Consider the following 19,559-nt stretch of genomic DNA (forward strand, 5'->3'; position numbering starts at 1 on the left):
TGAAATGTGTACTGACCTGACTGGGGCACTATTGTGAGACACAGTATAGTAGTTCTTTAACCAGAACAATAGTAAGATTCACTCCAAATAATTGGGCTGTAGTTTCTCGAATGGCTTTGCTCTCTGAAACATCTAAATCCTCTCCGTTCTCTCCTTCTGCACGAAATATGTTGGAAACTACTGGATGTAACAATTCACCTATCAACATTGGTCCCCGGTCCAAATTTTTAAGACAAGAGTGCATCAGTCCACAAGACCCCAGACCGATCCAAATCTAGCATGCAACAGTCAGAAAATCGATTCAAACATTGCGAATCGCCTGTTCACCGAAATGCTTTTCTCATATTACTTTTTGTCTTCCTTCCGAAAAGACATATTTTGTGATAACTGATGCTTCCTCTCCTTCGGTGTCGATCTAAGTAACTGCGTTGACAGTTATTGATCTATGCATGCTGAACAACCCCAGGCTATAGTAGTAGCCTAGACGAACTGCACACTATGCGCAGCAAGTGCTGACCAAAAATAGGTATATTCCTGATCTTGCATATCTGCACGTTCAGCATTCAAATGCTTGTAAAATGGCTTAGGCAATACTAGGCTTTACTAGTTTAATGTCAACCAATGTAATTTGCTACATTATTGTTATCCAATGCGCTGTTGAAAATTGTGTTTTACCGGAGTAAAAGCAAGCTATTATATTCACTATATGACCAAAAGTATGTTGACACCTGCTTGTTCAAAGTCTCATTCCAAAGTCATGGGCATTAATAAGAAGTTGGTCCCCCTTTGTTGCTATAACAGCTTCCACTCTTCTAGGAAGGCTTTCCACTAGATGTTGGAACATTGCTGCGGGAATTTGCCTCCATTCAGCCACAAGACCATTAGTGACGTCAGGCACTGATGTCGGGTGATTAGGCCTGGCTCAAAGTCATTGTTCCAATTCATCCCAAAGGTGTTCGATGGAGTTGAGGTCAGGGCTCTGTGCAGGCCAGTAAAGTTCTTTCACACCGATCTCGACAAACCATTTCTGTATGGACCTCACTTTGTGCACGGGGGCATTGTCATGCTGAAACAGGAAAGGGCCTTCCCCAAACTGTTGCTACAAAGTCGGAAGCACAGAATCGTCTAGAATGTAATTGTATGCTGTAGCGCTAAGATTTCCCTTCACTGGAACTAAGGGGCCTAGCCCAAACCATGAAAAATAGCCACGGACCATTATTCATCCTCCACCAAACAGTTGGCACTATCCATTCAGACCATTAGCCTTTTCCCAGATTCGTCCGTCTGACTGCCAGATGGTGAAATGTGATTCATCACTCCAGAGAACGTATTTCCACTGCACCAGAGTCCAACGGCGGCGAGCTTTACACCACTACAGCCGACGCTTGGCATTGCGCATGGTGATCTTAAGCTTGTGTGCGGCTGCTCAGCCATGGAAACCCATTCCATGAAGCTCCTGGCGAACAGTTATTGTGCTGATGTTGCTTTCAGAGGCAGTTTAGAACTAGGTAGTGACTGTTGCAACCGAAGACAGCCGATATTACGCGCTACACACTTCAGCACTCAGCGGTCCCTTTCTGGGAGCTTGTGTGTCCTAGCACTTTGCGGCTGAGCCGTTGATGCTCTTACACATTTCCAACAGCACTTACAGTTGACACGGGCAGCTCTAGCTGACTTGTTGGAAAGGTGGCATCCTATGACGGTGCCACATTGAAAGTCACTGAGCTCTTCAGTAAGGCCATTCCACTGCTAATGTTTGTCTATGGAGATTTCATTGCTGTGTGCTCGATTTTATACACCTGTCAGCAACAAGTGTGACTGAAATAGCCAAAACCACTAATTTCAAGGGGTGTCCACATACTTTTGTATATATCATGTATTTTATTAAGATTTTTCAGGATCACTATCAGCAATAGTAAATATGTTCCTTTAAAAATAATAATAATAATAAATAAAATAAATTATCGTTTTTAGATATACAGGGCAAAGTTGATAATTTCCTAACTAGGACAGCAATCATTTTTGTGAGCTGTACTGCATGGCCGAAGCTAAAGGAGAAGAGAAGCTTTGTAAAAACTTCGAAACAGTCAGAACCATTCAATTTTTAGACGGGGTAAAATCCAAAGTTGTGCTATATATTCATTGGCTATGTCATAGCACATTTTTTATGATACATATTGATATATTACTAGCTCAAACACTTACAATCTAAGTTAATTCGTGGGTCATGGTGATTTCAGATCTAAAGTGGGGGGACAAAAAGCATACATGCTTGGCCCCCTTTCATCTAAATGTGGGGTGGTAGATGCCCAGTCTCCCTTATGGCTCAGTGTAGGTAAATACACCATAGACATATACAAGTCAGCTCAGACAGTCAGATTTGAATTACGAAAGGAAAATGCATGTGTTATTGCAACAAATTAGGGCTGACCCCAATTATATATATACACACACACACAGTGGGGAGAAAGAGTATTGGATACACTGCCGATTTTGCAGGTTTTTCTACTTACAAAGCATGTAGAGGTCTGTAATTTTTATCACAGGTACACTTCAACTGTGAGAGACAGAATCTAAAACAAAAATCCAGAAAATCACATTGTATGATTTTTAAGTAATTCATTTGCATTTAGATTCCGTCTCTCACAGTTGAAGTGTACCTATGATAAAAAAAAAGACCTCTACATGCTTTGTAAGTAGGAAAACCTGCAAAATCTGCAGTGTATCAAATACTTGTTCTCCCCACTGTATATACTGTACTCGATACCATCTACTGCATCTTGCCTATGCCGTTCTGTACCATCACTCATTCATATATCTTTATGTACATATTCTTTATCCCTTTACACTTGTGTGTGTATAAGGTAGTAGTTGTGGAATTGTTAGGTTAGATTACTCGTTGGTTATTACTGCATTGTCGGAACTAGAAGCACAAGCATTTCGCTACACTCGCATTAACATCTGCTAACCATGTGTATGTGACAAATACAATTTGATTTGATTTGAAGCTGTCATCAAGACAAAGGGTGGCTATTTGACGAATCTCAAATATATTTTGATTTGTTTAACACTTTATTGGTTACTACATGATTCCATCTGTGTTATTTGAATAGTTTTAATGTCTTCACTATTATTCTACAATGTAGAAAATAGTACAAATAAAGAAAAACCATTGAATGAGTAGGCGTTCTAAAACTTTTGATCGGAGTGTATATATATATATATAAAAAAAAATTATGGCACACAAGATCTCAGTGAACTAATCCATTGCAGAGGCTGAGACTAATCCATTGCGGAGGCCGCAGGGATGGAACAGTCCAAGAAGGGGAGTGTGGCTCTGGAGAGAGATGTGCACAATGCACATCTCTCTCCAGAATGCGCTCTCTCCCGCCAATTTGTGGACATTCATTATTTCATAACTTCATCGTGTGAATTGTTTGCATTTGTGTCTATCAATTCCCCATTACATACTGTATATCAACAGTAGTACATTTACCGTTAATTCCTATAATTTGTAATCTACAATGTTTGTTTGGTTACGGTCATTTCTGTTAATACATTGAATATATTATTATTCCAGTCTTTTACCTTTCCCATTGTCAGAGTGGACATGTTGTTGGCAGTGTAAACAACCTATCCTACACGTGAGAACCACATTTTTGTTTATATAATTCCATTTACAAGTTTTGTCAATTTAGTCATTTTGTTTTGTTTTTTTTGGAGTGCTCCTATCAATGTTTAGTAAGGACGCGGACCTGATTATGCATAGTAGTAGGCCTATAGGCTACCTGGCCTGCACGCAAATTTAGGCATATAAATGTGCCGATTTGGGGATCTGATTGTATTTCTGATTGGCTTAAAGCATCACCGCTAATGAGCTGTGGAGCTTCTCAAAGTCATGTTTTCTTCACCTCAAACAGCAAGAAAACTGAGTCTTGACATCCATTGAGGATGACAATAGTTCCTCAAAATATTTTTTACGTCTTTCCAGCTCTCTCCCTTTCATTAACCACTCAGCGTGAAATGGAAAAATGTCATGCTCTGATCCAGTGGAAACATCCTAAAATACCTGATGACCTGTTATTCCTTGCACAAATAGCCTACAGCTGTGTCTGTCCTGAGCTCAATGGTGCGGAAAAATCTTGAGGGCCCAGAATATTTTATCTAATGTTGCAAGTTTGCTGGCCGAGCTTTAGCAGGACCCAAGTTGACACAATGTTTGAAGTTTGTTGCAGACTGGCCATGCGTAGACAATGTGATGTGATTCATTGGATATTTCTTTTTATCAGGGTATTTTCTACCTGCAGGTGGCAATGTTTTTATTTTGTTGGCTTTATGTACACTATTTTTACATAGATAGCAATGGCAATAGAATAAACTTTTTAGGTTTGAATCATTTTCATTTATATTTGGATAGAATTTTGATCAACCACATGACAATTATTTTGCGATACGAAGTTATTATAAATTAAATTAAACTGTTAATGAAAATGTGCATATGAAAACCATAACTAACAAGCAGATTAGTAGAAATGGTAAGATAAATTGGCATTCCACATGAGAAAGGTAGCCGACTCCTCGTGTAGCCTATTACTGATCATTTCAGGAGAGTGGTTGGGTCAGGTTAAGGTTTTTCTCTTCTGCTTATCTTGTTCTCTGGCTCCCTCTTGAGTCATTTGTGTCTTATTTAATCAAACAGTGTGCTTAAAGCATCAGACAAGCTCAATGCATATGGCTGATTTGATTAAAACACAAAGGGTGTGTCTATATATGGAAAAATACACATTTAAAAAATGTAGACCAATCGATTGGTCAAAAGAACAGATGACTTTTGGTCTACCAAGAATGTTTGTCACGGACAGCACGACAACAAATGTTCGTATCAAACCGAATCGCATCGATTTGTTCGTCTAACAAACCGAATTGCACCGAAATGTTTCAAACTAAAATGTATTAGTCCTGTATCGTATAAGAGCACATACAGAGTTGAAGTCGGAAGTTTACATACACCTTAGCCAAATACATTTAAACTCAGTTTTTCACAATTCCTGACATTTAATCCGAGTAAAAATTCCCTGTCTTAGGTCAGTTAGGATCACCACTATATTTTAAGAATATGAAATGTCAGAATAATAGTAGAGAGAATAATTTATTTCAGATTTTATTTCTTTCATCACATTCCGTGTGGGTCAGAAGTTTACATACACACAATTAGTATTTGGTAGCATTGCCTTAAAATTGTTTAACTTGGGTCAAACGTTTCAGGTAGCCTTCCACAACCTTCCCACAATAAGTTGGGTGAATTTTGGCCCATTCCTCCTGACAGAGCTGGTGTAACTGAGTCAGGTTTGTAGGCCTCCTTGCTCGCACACACTTTTTCAGTTCTACACACACATTTTCTATAGGATTGAGGTCAGGGCTTTGTGACGGCCACTACAATACCTTGACTTTGTTGTCCTTAAGCCATTTTGCAACAACTTTGGAAGTATGCTTGGTGTTATTGTCCATTTGGAAGACGCATTTGCGACCAAGCTTTAACTTCCTGACTGATGTCTTGAGATGTTGCTTCAATATATCCACAATTTACCTGCCTCATGATGCCATCTATTTTGTGAAGTGCCCCAGTCCCTCCTGCGGCAAAGCACCCCCACAACATGATACTGCCACCCCTGTGCTTCATGGTTGGGATGGTGTTCTTCGACTTGCAAGCATCCCCCTTTTCCCTCCAAACATAATGATGTTCATTATGGCCAAACAGTTCTATTTTTGTTTCATCAAACTAGAGGACATTTCTCCAAAAAGTATGATCTTTGTCCCCATGTGCAGCTGCAAACCCTAGTCTGGCTTTTTTAGGGCAGTTTTGGAGCAGTGGCTTCTTCCTTGCTGAGCGGCCTTTCAGGTTATGTCGATATAGGACTCGTTTTAATGTGGATATAGATACTTTTGTACCTGATTCCTCCAGCATCTTCACAAGGTCCTTTGCTGTTGTTCTGGGATTGATTTGCACTTTTCGCACCAAAGAACATTCCGCTCTAGGAGACTGAACACGTCTCCTTCCTGAGCGGTATGACGACTGCATGGTCCCATGGTGTTTAAACATGCGTACTATTGTTTGTACAGATGAATGTGGTACCTTCAGGCGTTTGGAAATTGCTCCCAAGGATGAACCAGACTTGTGGAGGTCTACAATTTTTTTTCTGAGGTCTTGGCTGATTTCTTTTGATTTTCCCATGATTCAAGCAAAGAGGCACTGAGTTTGAAGGTAGGCCTTCAAATACATCCACTCACCTCCAATTGACTCAAATGATGTCAATTAGCCTATCAGAAGCTTCTAAAGCCATGACATTATTTTCTGGAATTTTCCAAGCTGTTTGAAGGCACAGTCAACTTAGTGTATGTAAACTTCTGACCCACTGGAATTGTGATACAGTGAATTATAAGTGAAATAATCTGTCTGTAAACAATTGTTGGAAAAATTACTTGTCATGCACAAAGTAGATGTCCTAACCGACTTCCCAAAACTATAGTTTGTTAACAAGAAATTTGTGGAGTGGTTGAAAAGGGAGTTTTAATGACTCCAACCTAAGTGTATGTAAACTTCCGACTTCAACTGTATCTACACTGAACAAAAATATAAACACAACATGTAAAGTGTTGGTCCCATGTTTCATGAGCTGAAAGAAAAGATCCCAGAAATTGTCCATATGCACAAAAAGCTTATTTCTCTCAAATGTGTGTTTAAATTTGTTTACATCCCTGTTACCTTTGCCAATATAATCCATCTAATTGACAGTTGTGGCATATCAAGAAGCTGATTAAACAGCATGATCATTACACAGGTGCACCTTGTGCTGGGGACAATACAAGGCCACTCTAAAATGTGCAGGTTTGTCACACAACACAATGCCACAGATGTCTCAAGATTTGAGGGAGCGTGCAATTGGCATGCTGACTGCAGGAATGTCCACCAGAGCTGTTGCCAGATAATTGAATGTTGCATTTATATTTTTGTTCAGTATAGATACGTATCGAATCATCTTGAAAGGTAAAGATGCACATCCCTATTGGAAACATTTATATTCCTCTGCCCCACATTACCCCTTTGTCATTGCACCATACAGTAAACTCATCTTATGTTTAGCCTTGAAAACAATTTCTACATAGTAATGCATTTATCTCAATATCAAATAATTTCTGTGTTACAATTAAGTACCTTACTGTGATTGTTTTCCATAAAAATGTGCTTAAATAAATAAAAATAGCTTCTTTTGCTAAGAGCAATTTCTCAAGCAAGAATTTTACTAGGACTGTCTGGTAGTAGTCTGAGTGGGGAGGGGAAAACTGAAAACTAGCTGTTATTGGCAGAGAGGTTTGGAACTCTTTCTTATTGGTCTATTAACTAACCAGGCAGGCCAAAACTCTATCCTACCAAAACAGGCTGAAATTTCAGGTGGCCTTTTCAAACAGCCTTTACACTAAATTATCATAATTTTCACAATTTCACAGTATTATTCCAACTTCATAGTGTGGAAATATATGTAAAACACGTTAAACTCATGTTGATGACTGCATTAGGCTTTTAAAATTGTCACGTTCGTCGTAATGAGCAGACCAAGGCGCAGCGTGAGTTGAGTTCCACATACTTTATTATACAGTGGAACTACCAAAAAAACAATAAACATAATACAAACGTGAAAGCCGTGGTGCTAAACAAACTAACAAACAATATCCCACAAACGCAGGTGGGAAAAAGGGCTACCTAAATATGATCCCCAATTAGAGGTAACGATTACCAGCTGCCTCTAATTGGGAACCATACAAACCACCAACATAGAAATGCAAACGCTAGAAACCCCTCTAGTCACGCTCTGACCTATACACCATAGAGAACCCAGAGGGCCTTCTCCATCACACAATTGGAAATTCATCTTATTATACATTAGCCTCGAAAAGGGGATACTCTCATACAGTACAAGTAGCCTACATGCATTCTTCTTTAACATACAGTACAAGTACATGTACAGTCATGGCCAAAAGTTTTGAGAATGACACAAATATTAATTTCCACAAAGTTTGCTGCTTCAGTGTCTTTAGATATTTTTGTCAGATGTTACTATGGAATATTGGAGTATAATTACAAGCATTTCCTAAGTGTCAAAGGCTTTTATTGACAATTACATGAAGTTGATGCAATGAGTCAATATTTGCAGTGTTGACCCTTCTTTTTCTGCAATCCGCCCTGGCATGCTGTCAATTAACTTCTGGGCCACATCCTGACTGATGGCAGCCCATTCTTGCATAATCACTGCTTGGAGTTTGTCAGAATTTGTGGGTTTTTGTTTGTCCACCCGCCTCTTGAGGATTGACCACAAGTTCTCAATGGGATTAAGGTCTGGGGAGTTTCCTGGCCATGGACCCAAAATATCGATGTTTTGTTCCCCGAGCCACTTAGCTTTCACTTTTGCCTTATGGCAAGGTGCTCCATCATGCTGGAAAAGGCATTGTTCGTCACCAAACTGTTCCTGGATGGTTGGGAGAAGTTGCTCTCAGAGGATGTGTTGGTACCATTCTTTATTCATGGCTGCATTCTTAGGTAAAATTGTGAGTGAGCCCACTCCCTTGGCTGAGAAGCAACCCCACACATGAATGGTCTCAGGATGCTTTACTGTTGGCATGACACAGGACTGATGGTAGCGCTCACCTCTTCTCCAGACAAGCTTTTTTCCGGATGCCCCAAACAATCGGAAAGGGGATTCATCAGAGACAATGACTTTACCCCAGTCTTCAGCAGTCCATTCCCTGTACGTTTTGCAGAATATCAGTCTGTCCCTGATGTTTTTCCTGGAAAGAAGTGACTTCTTTGCTGCCCTTCTTGAAACCAGGCCATCCTCCAAAAGTCTTCGCCTCACTGTGCATGCAGATACACTCACACCTGCCTGCTGCCATTCCTGAGCAAGCTCTGTACTGGTGGTGCCCCGATCCCGCAGCTGAATCAACTTTAGGAGACGGTCCTGACGCTTGCTGGACTTTCTTGGGCGCCCTGAAGCCTTCTTCACAACAATTGAACCGCTCTCATTGAAGTTCTTGATGATCCGATAAATGGTTGATTTAGGTGCAATCTTACTGGCAGCAATATCCTTGTCTGTGAAGCCCTTTTTGTGCAAAGCAATGATGACGGCACGTTTTTCCTTGCAGGTAATCATGATTGACAGAGGAAGAACAATGATTCCAAGCACCACCTTCCTTTTGAAGCTTCCAGTCTGTTATTCGAACTCAATCAGCATGACAGAGTGATCTCCAGCCTTGTCCTCGTCAACATTCACACCTGTGTTAACGAGAGAATCACTGACATGATGTCAGCTGGTCCTTTAGTGGCAGGGCTGAAATACAGTAGAAATGTTATTTTGGAATTCAGTTCATTTGCATGGCAAATAGGGACTTTAAAATTAATTGCAATTCATCTGATCACTCTTAATAACATTCTGGAGTACATGCAAATTGCCATCATACAAACTGAGGCAGCAGACTTTGTGAAAATTAATATTTGTGTCATTCTCAAAACTTTTGGCCACGACTGTATTCATTTTATTATATCCAACCTTCATAATAAAGCCTAGTCCTCTGAAAACCTAGCCTATATGAAAAAGGGAGTAATTCTCCAATATTGCAAGGGTCTTGGCCCATTGAGAGCAGGTCAACTGTGTGAGAAATGAGGATGCTGGTGACAATCTGGCTAACAATAAGCCTTATCTGTGGGCTCACACAGATATGACCCACCACACACAGCAGCTATTCAACATAGTGAAGATTGCAAAATAAAATAAAAATGTGATGCCATTTTGAAAGTGTAATCATCAAATAGCAGGTGGCCCCTGCTAAAACCATGTTGGTAGCATAATCATTTACCTCGATTATGTATCAGAGGAAGACCGTAAGGCTCAAAGACTCCAGCCACCCAAGTCATAGACAGCTCTCTCTGCTACCGCACGGCAAGTGTTACCGGTGCACCAAGTCTGGAACCAACAGGACCCTGAACAGCTTCTACACCCAAGCCACTGCTAAATAGTTATTTAAATAGTTAACGAGTAGCTACACGGACTGTCTGCATTGAACCTTTTCGCACCAACTCTTTTGACTCACATTCGCTGCTGTTACTGTTTATTATCGATCCTGTTGCCTAGTCACTTTATCATTACCTATATGTTTATATCTATCTCAATTACCTCGTACCCCTGCACAGAAACTCGGTACTGGTACCCTGTGTATATAGCCAAGTTATCGTTACTCATTGTGTATTTAATCCTTGTGTTATTATTTTTCTATCATTTCTATTTTTTCTCTCTCTCTGCATTGTTGTGAAGGGCCCATAAGTAAGTGTTTCACTGTTGGTCTACACCTGTTGTTTACGAAGCATGTGACAAATACAATTTCCAGAAGTATTTGCAATGCTGGCATTTCCAAAATGCAACCCACCCAAACATAACATTCCGTTGTACAGCAGGATTCAAGTCAATTACATGTCAGTTCAGTCAACTCAGGAAGTAAACAGAAATTCCAAATTGTTCCACTATGAGAGAAATTGGGTTTACTTCCTGAATTGACAGAATTGAAATGGAATTGAAGCCACCAGCCCTGTTGGACAGTAAGAAGGCGAAAATGGGTCCACCAGACCGATGCCCTTAATCTTTAATAGAAAATAACAAAGAACAAAAAAACAATAATATAAATGTCCCACACAGTATCGCGGGTGTGGAACAGCGACACATAAATCTTTTAGGGAGACGAAGAGAGAAGCTCCAAATGACCTGTTTTCACTGAGGCCTGAGGACTCAACCTGCTGGTGTCACTGTCAGAGACGAGGGGGCAAGGATACCAAGCGGCCTCCGGAGACTGGCTTTATCGCCACAATAGATCTAAATGCTCTACAAAGTGGTTCTGTGTGTGCGTCAATGGAGGCTGCAGAGGGGAGAAGGGCTCATAATAATGGCCAGAATGGAGAGGATGGAATCTATTCCAGCCATTATACTCTATTCCAGCCATTATTATGAGCCATCCTCCCCTCAGCAGCCACCACTGGTATGCGCGTGTCCATCTGTGTAAGTAAAGGCGTCCACATGCTTCCCATCCGAATCAATTCGGAACAGTTTGTGACGTTTTTTGTTTGTTTTGGTCTTCGGCAAGGGTTTTTTCAGCTGTTCATGCGCACTACATTTTTTCTCGAGGCAAGCGTAAGCTTGGAGATGAACTCGACGCCCCTTCGTTGGCCATTGGTCAACGGTAGGGATTCTTCAATTTTTCAAGTGAAGGTCTTTTAAGGCAGTACGCAAGCACACTCGTTTGGTTTGGCGCCAGCAGAAGCCTTAAGACAGACACAAAGGAGAGAGAAGAGCGCGAGAGAGTGAAAATGTGTGTGTGCGCACGTGCGTGCGTGTGTGTTCGTAAGAGAGGGAGACAGAGAGAGATGTGCACAGAGTGGGTACCAGTAGGAATTCCTCTTGAGCCACAATTAGTGACAAAAAAAAAACAGAAGAAAAAAAAACCCAGAGAGACAAAAGAGAAACGCATGCCAAGAGTACAACCAATGTGTTTGTTTGTGCTGCTCCTGAAAATATAGGACACGGGCTGGGTTCACAAAGAGCAAGGGGATTGGAATTCTATTATTTTTTCTGAGGGAGTCTGACAGGATTCTGGCTACCTATCAAAGCTCTATATGCTCTCATAGGCTGCTATATACTATCTGTCAGCTGGTTTCTCTATGTGGGTGGGAGGAGATGGGAAGAAGTGCTGTCCAATCATCGTTCACGCCTCCACCACAAATTACCCCTGAGGCCTGAGAACCAAACATAGCACCACTGCCCTAAATGAAAAATAGCCAGGAACTCTTGATAGAAGGAGTTAAATCACCTGCACACAAATCAGGCCCATCATGCCAAATAGTGTCCACCTGGCAAAAAGTGTCCCCACCCCCCGCGTCACAAGGGGATTTGATGAGCTCTCGCTTCTGTTGCTAGGGCAGTTTCTAGAACTGGCAAAATTCTGAACAGCCTACGTAATGAACCAAAGTGTCCGTTGCTTGCCTCTGTAGCGGTCGTGGAGGACGGAGGACGCGGACAGTTCTAGTCTCCAAGGACTGTGTTTTGAGGGTGACTACCTGCTGACTACCTACTGCTTCAGAAGACTGAAAAGACTGGATAGACAAACCTCTCTTCACCACATGTTGCTAAATATATATTAAATATTTGAGATTCTTCAAAGTAGCCATCCTTTGCCTTGGTGACAGCTTTGCACTGTACAAAGCTATCAAGGCAAAGGGTGGCTACTTTGAAGAATCTCAAATATAAAATACATTTTGATTTGTTAAACAATTTTTAGGTTACTATATAATTCCATGTGTGTAATTTCATAGTTTTGATGTCTTCACTACTATTCTACAATGTAGAAAATAGTAAAAATAAAGAAAAACCCTTGAATGAGTAGGTGGGTCCAAACTTTTGACTGGTACTCTATGACAATATACACTGCTCAAAAAAATAAAGGGAACACTTAAATAACACAATGTAACTCCAAGTCAATCACACTTCTGTGAAATCAAACTGTCCACTTAGGAAGCAACACTGATTGACAATAAATTTCACATGCTGTTGTGCAAATGGAATAGACAAAAGGTGGAAATTATAGGCAATTAGCAAGACACCCCCCAAAACAGGAGTGATTCTGCAGGTGGTGACCACAGACCACTTCTCAGTTCCTATGCTTCCTGGCTGATGTTTTGGTCACTTTTGAATGCTGGCGGTGCTCTCACTCTAGTGGTAGCATGAGACGGAGTCTACAATCCACACAAGTGGCTCAGGTAGTGCAGTTCATCCAGGATGGCACATCAATGCGAACTGTGGCAAAAAGGTTTGCTGTGTCTGTCAGCGTAGTGTCCAGAGCATGCAAGCGCTACCAGGAGACAGGCCAGTACACCAGGAGACGTGGAGGAGGCAGTAGGAGGGCAACAACCCAGCAGCAGGACCGCTACCTCCGCCTTAGTGCAAGGAGGTGCACTGCCAGAGCCCTGCAAAATGACCTCCAGCAGGCCACAAATGTGCATGTGTCTGCTCAAACGGTCAGAAACAGACTCCATGAGGGTGGTATGAGGGCCCGACGTCCACAGTTGGGGGTTGTGCTTACAGCCCAACACCGTGCAGGACGTTTGGCATTTGCCAGAGAACACCAAGATTGGCAAATTCGCCACTGGCGCCCTGTGCTCTTCACAGATGAAAGCAGGTTCACACTGAGCACATGAGCACATGTGACAGACGTGACAGAGTCTGGAGACGCCGTGGATAACGTTCTGCTGCCTGCAACATCCTCCAGCATGACCGGTTTGGCGATGGGTCAGTCATGGTGTGGGGTGGCATTTCTTTGTGGGGCCGCACAGCCCTCCATGTGCTCGCCAGAGGTAGCCTGACTGCCATTAGGTACGGAGATGAGATCCTCAGACCCCTTGTGAGACCATATGCTGACACATGCACATTTGTGGCCTGCTGGAGGTCATTTTGCAGGGCTCTGGCAGTGCACCTCCTTGCACTAAGGCGGAGGTAGCGGTCCTGCTGCTTGGTTGTTGCCCTCCTACGGCCTCCTACACGTCTCCTGATGTACTGGCCTGTCTCCTGGTAGCGCCTGCATGCTCTGGACACTACGCTGACAGACACAGCAAACCTTTTTGCCACAGTTCGCATTGATGTGCCATCCTGGATGAACTGCACTACCTGAGCCACTTGTGTGGGTTGTAGACTCCGTCTCATGCTACCACTAGAGTGAGAGCACCGCCAGCATTCAAAAGTGACCAAAACATCAGCCAGGAAGCATAGGAACAGAGAAGTGGTCTGTGGTCACCACCTGCAGAATCACTCCTGTTTTGGGGGGTGTCTTGCTAATTGCCTATAATTTCCACCTCTTGTCTATTCCATTTGCACAACAGCATGTGAAATTTATGGTCAATCAGTGTTGCTTCCTAAGTGGACAGTTTGATTTCACAGAAGTGTGATTGACTTGGAGTTACATTGTGTTGTTTAAGTGTTCCCTTTATTTTTTTGAGCAGTGTATATGAAAATATTGTTAAATAGGAAGAAATATTGACATTGCTAGCTACTTATTTACCTCAGCCTGCCTAGTCAGCTAGCTAGCCAGAAAGTTATATTTAGCTAACGTTAGCTAGCTAGCTAACTGTTATTGTACCGTTCTGTTTGTATGTAGCCTGCACTTTAATGGCATCCCTCGAGGAGATTTTTTTTTTTTTTCTAACCAGCCAAAGTACTATGAAGGTACCAGTGATCTCAACAAGAGGCGCAACATTCGTGGGGGGCAGATAAATTCACAATTCAGGGTAACGTTAAGTAGTTAACTAGGTGTCACACAGAGAGAGAGAGAAAGAGAGAGAGAAAGAGAGAGAGAAAGAGAGAGAGAAAGAGAAATGTACTTAAACTTTAGTATTTCAACAACCCTTGTCTTCCAACTTGTTAGGCAATCACATGTACAATTGAAGTCGGAAGTTTACAAACACAGGTTGGAGTCATTAAAACTTGTTTTTCAACCACTCCACAAATTTCTTGTTAACAAACTATAGTTTTGGCAAGTCGGTTAGGACATCTACCTTGTGCATGACACAAGTAATTTTTCCAGCAATTGTTTACAGACAGATTATTTCACTTATAATTCACTGTATCATGTATGTAAACGTACGACTTCAACTGTATTTGAAACTTGGCAGTAAATGTGTACATTTGCATAGTAAATATATTTATTGCAAGTAAAATGTTCAGTTGACTGAAATTGACTGTTCAGTTGCCTAGTTCCTTACTGGTCATTAGCCCCTTCTCCCTAGCCATTCATCTTTTGTGCCCAATTCCAAATCAAATTTCAGGCCAGGGTTGGTTTTGGAATTGGACATTGGTTTCTAGTTAGTGTTTGCATATCTGTAGGTTCTAGATTTGTGTAAGTAATATGACAGAGGTGTCCCGGAGCCCATTACACAGCAGGGTGGGGTCATCACCATATTGTTACACCTACCTGAGCCCCATCAGATCAAACACTGAAGAAATAGAGTAGGGGGTTAAGGGACTTAATTTAAAAAAAAAAAAACTCACAGCCTATACCTTGACGTGGTGAGGGCTTTCAACTAAACCAGGCCCATGATATTGAAAATTAAGTAGCCTTTGTGTTTGCTTTTTCATCCCTCCACCTCTCTTCCCTTTACTCTGCTTTTGATCTCCAGGGGTTCTGCCATGTTTCAAGACGGCGAGGAGACAAGACGATGACCAGCTTGAGCAAAATTCAAGCCCCCTTTGGAGACCGGCTGCCTGTCGAATACAAGTGACCGGAAGAAGTAGCACCTCCTGTCTCTAGATTCTGCCTCTTCCATCATCCTTCAGCTCTTTCTCCTCTCCCTCCAGATGAAATTCTACATCTAGTGGCATCTGATTGCAGAACAATCTGCCCACTCATCCCATCCCTTCTCCATCTCTGGAGACCTCCTCCCATTCCTTACCGCACTCATCAACCCCTCTGGTGTAAAAGATTACAGACAGACATCCTTTCTTTTTTGTCTGACATTTACATTATTGCATGTCTAATCGAACATTTAAATCAATCAATACCTGATCTACCTGTCACCTGTGCGTTTGCTTGTTATCATCTCTGTCCCGTTCTCTTAACCCCCTAGAGTCGATTGACGCACCTGTTTCACAAGGCGTTCACTGTTGTAAATTGTAACGTATCCCTTGATGGTAATTTGTTAGTTTAACATTATTCATTGTTGGCCTAGGACCGACAGTAGGTACATATACATTCAACCACAAGCCATGCGAGATATATATATATTTTTTAATCATAATAGAGTTTCAATGTAGACAAGACAAGCTCAAAATAAAAACATGCCAGCCAGACAAGCCAGGGTATGAATCAAATCGATGTGCATATGAATGGAGTGGAAATTAGCTGACTTTGTGATCTGTAAAAGGTAAGCAATATTAACGTGTCAAGCAGAATAGACGTTTCCTTTGCCATTTCCGAAACGTAGCAACTTTTAAGACATGGATTTCATGTTGATGACATGTCAACAAGGTACCCAAAAGTAGTTTGAAATAGTTGTCATCTTATTAGCTCAACAAAAATAGCTTAAGCAGCTAAATTGTCACAGAAATCTGATTTGTTTACATAGCGGGGATAAAAATTAAAAAAAATGGGGGCTGTAATGATCTCCAAAATGCAACGCATTAGGTCATCCCACACCGCTGATATAGCAACGGACGCTAATAGCATATCGATTCCCATTGTGATGCAGGGAGGACACTTTTTGGAAGGTGGACACTGTTTGGCATGACAGGCCCCTAGAGCGTCCCAACTCAGGTGTGATGTTGCACCGGTCCCCTCTGTGTGTTATTCCCCCAACTGTATGCCATGGGTCCCTATCCACCTGTTCTTTCATACATTAAGGGGAATGATTTACATGCAAGGCACTAGCCACCCGATCCAACATAGCTACTGTGGAGAATATAATTAATGTTACTTGCTTTTAACATTATCTGACATAGGCATACATTTTTGTTGGTGATAGAAAGAGACCAAAACACCATAGTCTACAAAATAGCATGGAATAAGGAGCCCCTTCAAAGCCTTCAGAGAAGGCCTACGGATTTATAAATAAATGTCAAATAAAATGTTGTTTTAATTTCTATTTCATCTTTACAATCAATTTGTATGACCTTCTGATTTCATCGCTTCAGTTTGTGTTGGAAAGACAAGGGTTAATACTGATTTATATCCCATCGGGATTTATTTTCATTGGTGGTCTATGGGTAGAAAAATCGAGCTCAGCCAGCCATTGGCTAGGCCTTCAGAAGCTAGACAGAAGGCCTCTGCCATCAAACTCTATTAGAGCAGAATTTTGGGGTGACAGTGCAATGAACCAATCACATTTTGACTTGTAATTGGTGGGTCTGTTAAAAAGAATCTCATGGAAATTAAATGTCTATTGGTGCTTTCAAGACAACAGGGAACTCCAAAAATATGAACAAAGTCAAAATCCTGACATCAGTGATCTTCAGGTCAGAGCTCTAGAAAGAGGCCTGAGTTCCTGAGTTGGAATTCTGAGTTGGATGACCGTTCAAAAAATAATAATCCCAGTCGGAGCTAGTTTTTGTCAGGGTTCCAAGTTGTCTTGTTCAACCAAAACTGTCTCTCCTTCAGCGCCACGGAGTGCACAGGTATTACGGTCCCTGTCCTTTCAGCACCACAAGCCTGTCACCTTAGATGTGACACTTTTGCGGTCACTTTTGGTGATAGTGGTGTTGGGCTACCATAGGTTGTGTAAAAAGTATGTTTTTTGTTTTGCTGGTCGCATTATTTTATGCTGGGTGTCACATGTTGTGTCCATGCCTGTTCTATCTCTGCGAGTGCGGCAGCCCAAAGCGCAGCCAGGCCTGTTTGATTCATTCATAATGTCAAAAAGCCCTGTTCCTCCTTCACTATAACGCTCCATCTACAGAATATATGTTGGGCACATTAAGTGATGCTATGTTTTCTGTTATCTTCTTGATTTCTGAGTTTGATACAATGTATTGGAAGATTTTTGAAGGTCCTATAGTCACAGTTCGCCATTGCCACCAAATGTGCCAGAAAGTCACTATTATTCTGAGTAGCCTAGTCATGGTCTGTTTCTCAAGTGTCCATGTGTGTTTTTAGATATTGAAAAGTTGCCCAAGTGTCACGTGTAGGCAATTGGAAGGCAATTTCAGACATTATTATGAATTGTTTAACTTACCACAGTTTTCCTCGTCGCTGTTGTCTGAACAGTCGTCATCATCGTCGCACCTCCATATGGTCGGTATACACCTTTTGTTGTTGCACTGAAACTGACCATCCTCACACTCTTCTGCCTCTGCTCCTGCAATGTTGGAAAAAACATCAATATGCGCGCACCTCCCGCCATCCACCTAACACATGGGCATGCGCTCAAACTGTCATTTGCAAATGAATGCCTATGATATGCCGCATATGCATCCAGGCAGTCAGTATTGAAATAGGATTCCGTTATGAGCGTCACTTGGGGCTGTTGTTTTGCTACAATAGACACATAAACCACTTGGCAAACGTTGTTTCCACGTCATTTTAACAACAAAATGACATGTGATGACGTTGAATCAACGTGGAAAACTGATTGGGTTTGAAAAAAGTAATCAATGTAAGGGAATTTCGTTTTTTTTTTTCACACAACTTTTAACCTAAATGCAATGACATGGTACATTTTTGGGGGTTTATTTCACGTTAGTTGACATTGACAACTCAACCAAATGTAAATCAAAACTAGAAGTTGAACTGATGTATTTGCCCATTGTAAGGACCGATTCTGTAATTTATAATTATAGCATTTTAAAAAGGGGGTGGGCGCACATTAGGCCTAACCATCGTATCGTTACAATGAGACAAAGATTAATGTAGCCTAGGCTACTACCACCTATGTTGCAATTATATGGATGCTGTCTCACATCCAAGGAACACATGTCAACATTGCCAAGTAAACGCCGACGCACACATTTCCCATACATTTTCCCATAAATGTTGATAAAACATACAGATTAAATGACCGCAATTTGTATTGTGATATTTTCATTCAGTTTTCCACTAACAATGAGTGGCTCTCCCACATCGTTGCAACAGTAGGCTAGCGCATGAAATCATTCGCTACCATCCGGAGGAGACCGCGTATGGATGGATCCCTCTCTGTTTAGCTCATTACGGGCATACTTTCATCCGATTGCCATAATTTTAAGGAGCAAAGAAAATAGGACAAACCTTTTGAGGAATGAAGTTTCAGGGCTAACAAATGAAAGAGCAGTAGTTTCCTTATATCCGTCCACATTTCTGGAGGAGGTGATGGAGCTCATCCACAAACAAAGCCTGACCTAGTATCCGTTCCTCTAGCGATGCGACAGTGGTACTTCACCGAACTAAACCTCACTGGCAATTTGAATCGGTGACGACGGCGTGTATGGGCGGGAATTGTGCTAGTAAAAATAATCATAAAGCGGTCTTTTCAATTATTTCCCCCGATAACATGAAGATGTTCAGGCCTACTGTAGACTATAATTATTTTATAATGTTCTTCACAGAGCCAAAACATTGGCGGGAATTCCTAAAATATTCAACTTTGTTTTTCACGCGCCAACAGGCAGAAAAAGATGAAGATGCATTGACCAAGAACACATGAAAAAAACGTATTAGGCTACATAAAATTACAAAGACTGTTTGGGCTCAGCTTATTATTTTCCTTTTGTAGCCTATTCTATTTGCAATAGATGAAAGCAATATATTTCTAAAGTTTTAAATTATTAACTTCACAGTGGACCATGAGAACAAAGCTCTCACCTGAACAACAGGTCTAAGGTTGAATTAATATAGTTTACTAATTGGAGTCCCCTGGAAAACACAGACCAAAACCAAGGTTCCTCCCACCACAATAATACACAATAAACTATTTTCATTAATTGAATATCTAATTTAATATGTTCTGAGAA

At 41.3% G+C, this 19,559-nt stretch overlaps 1 protein-coding gene across 4 annotated transcripts in view; it reads right to left on the reverse strand.

The window, feature by feature from the left end:
• LOC129814417 (low-density lipoprotein receptor-related protein 8-like) overlaps positions 1–18,992 on the reverse strand; it is a 179,444-nt gene extending 160,452 nt beyond the window's left edge. For all 4 annotated transcript variants that reach the window (XM_055867526.1, XM_055867527.1, XM_055867525.1 and 1 more), the window contains exons 1-2: positions 18,838–18,992; positions 17,807–17,929 (exon numbers count right to left, since the gene is read on the reverse strand). In XM_055867526.1, coding sequence (XP_055723501.1) covers positions 17,807–17,929; positions 18,838–18,904 — 190 coding nt within the window. In that variant the 5' untranslated portion in view covers positions 18,905–18,992. The remainder of the gene's footprint in view (positions 1–17,806; positions 17,930–18,837) is intronic.
• Between the last annotated feature and the right edge of the window lie 567 nt (positions 18,993–19,559).

The sequence above is a fragment of the Salvelinus fontinalis genome, chromosome 17 (genome assembly GCF_029448725.1).
Source record: "Salvelinus fontinalis isolate EN_2023a chromosome 17, ASM2944872v1, whole genome shotgun sequence".
Classification (NCBI taxonomy): Eukaryota; Metazoa; Chordata; class Actinopteri; order Salmoniformes; family Salmonidae; genus Salvelinus; species Salvelinus fontinalis.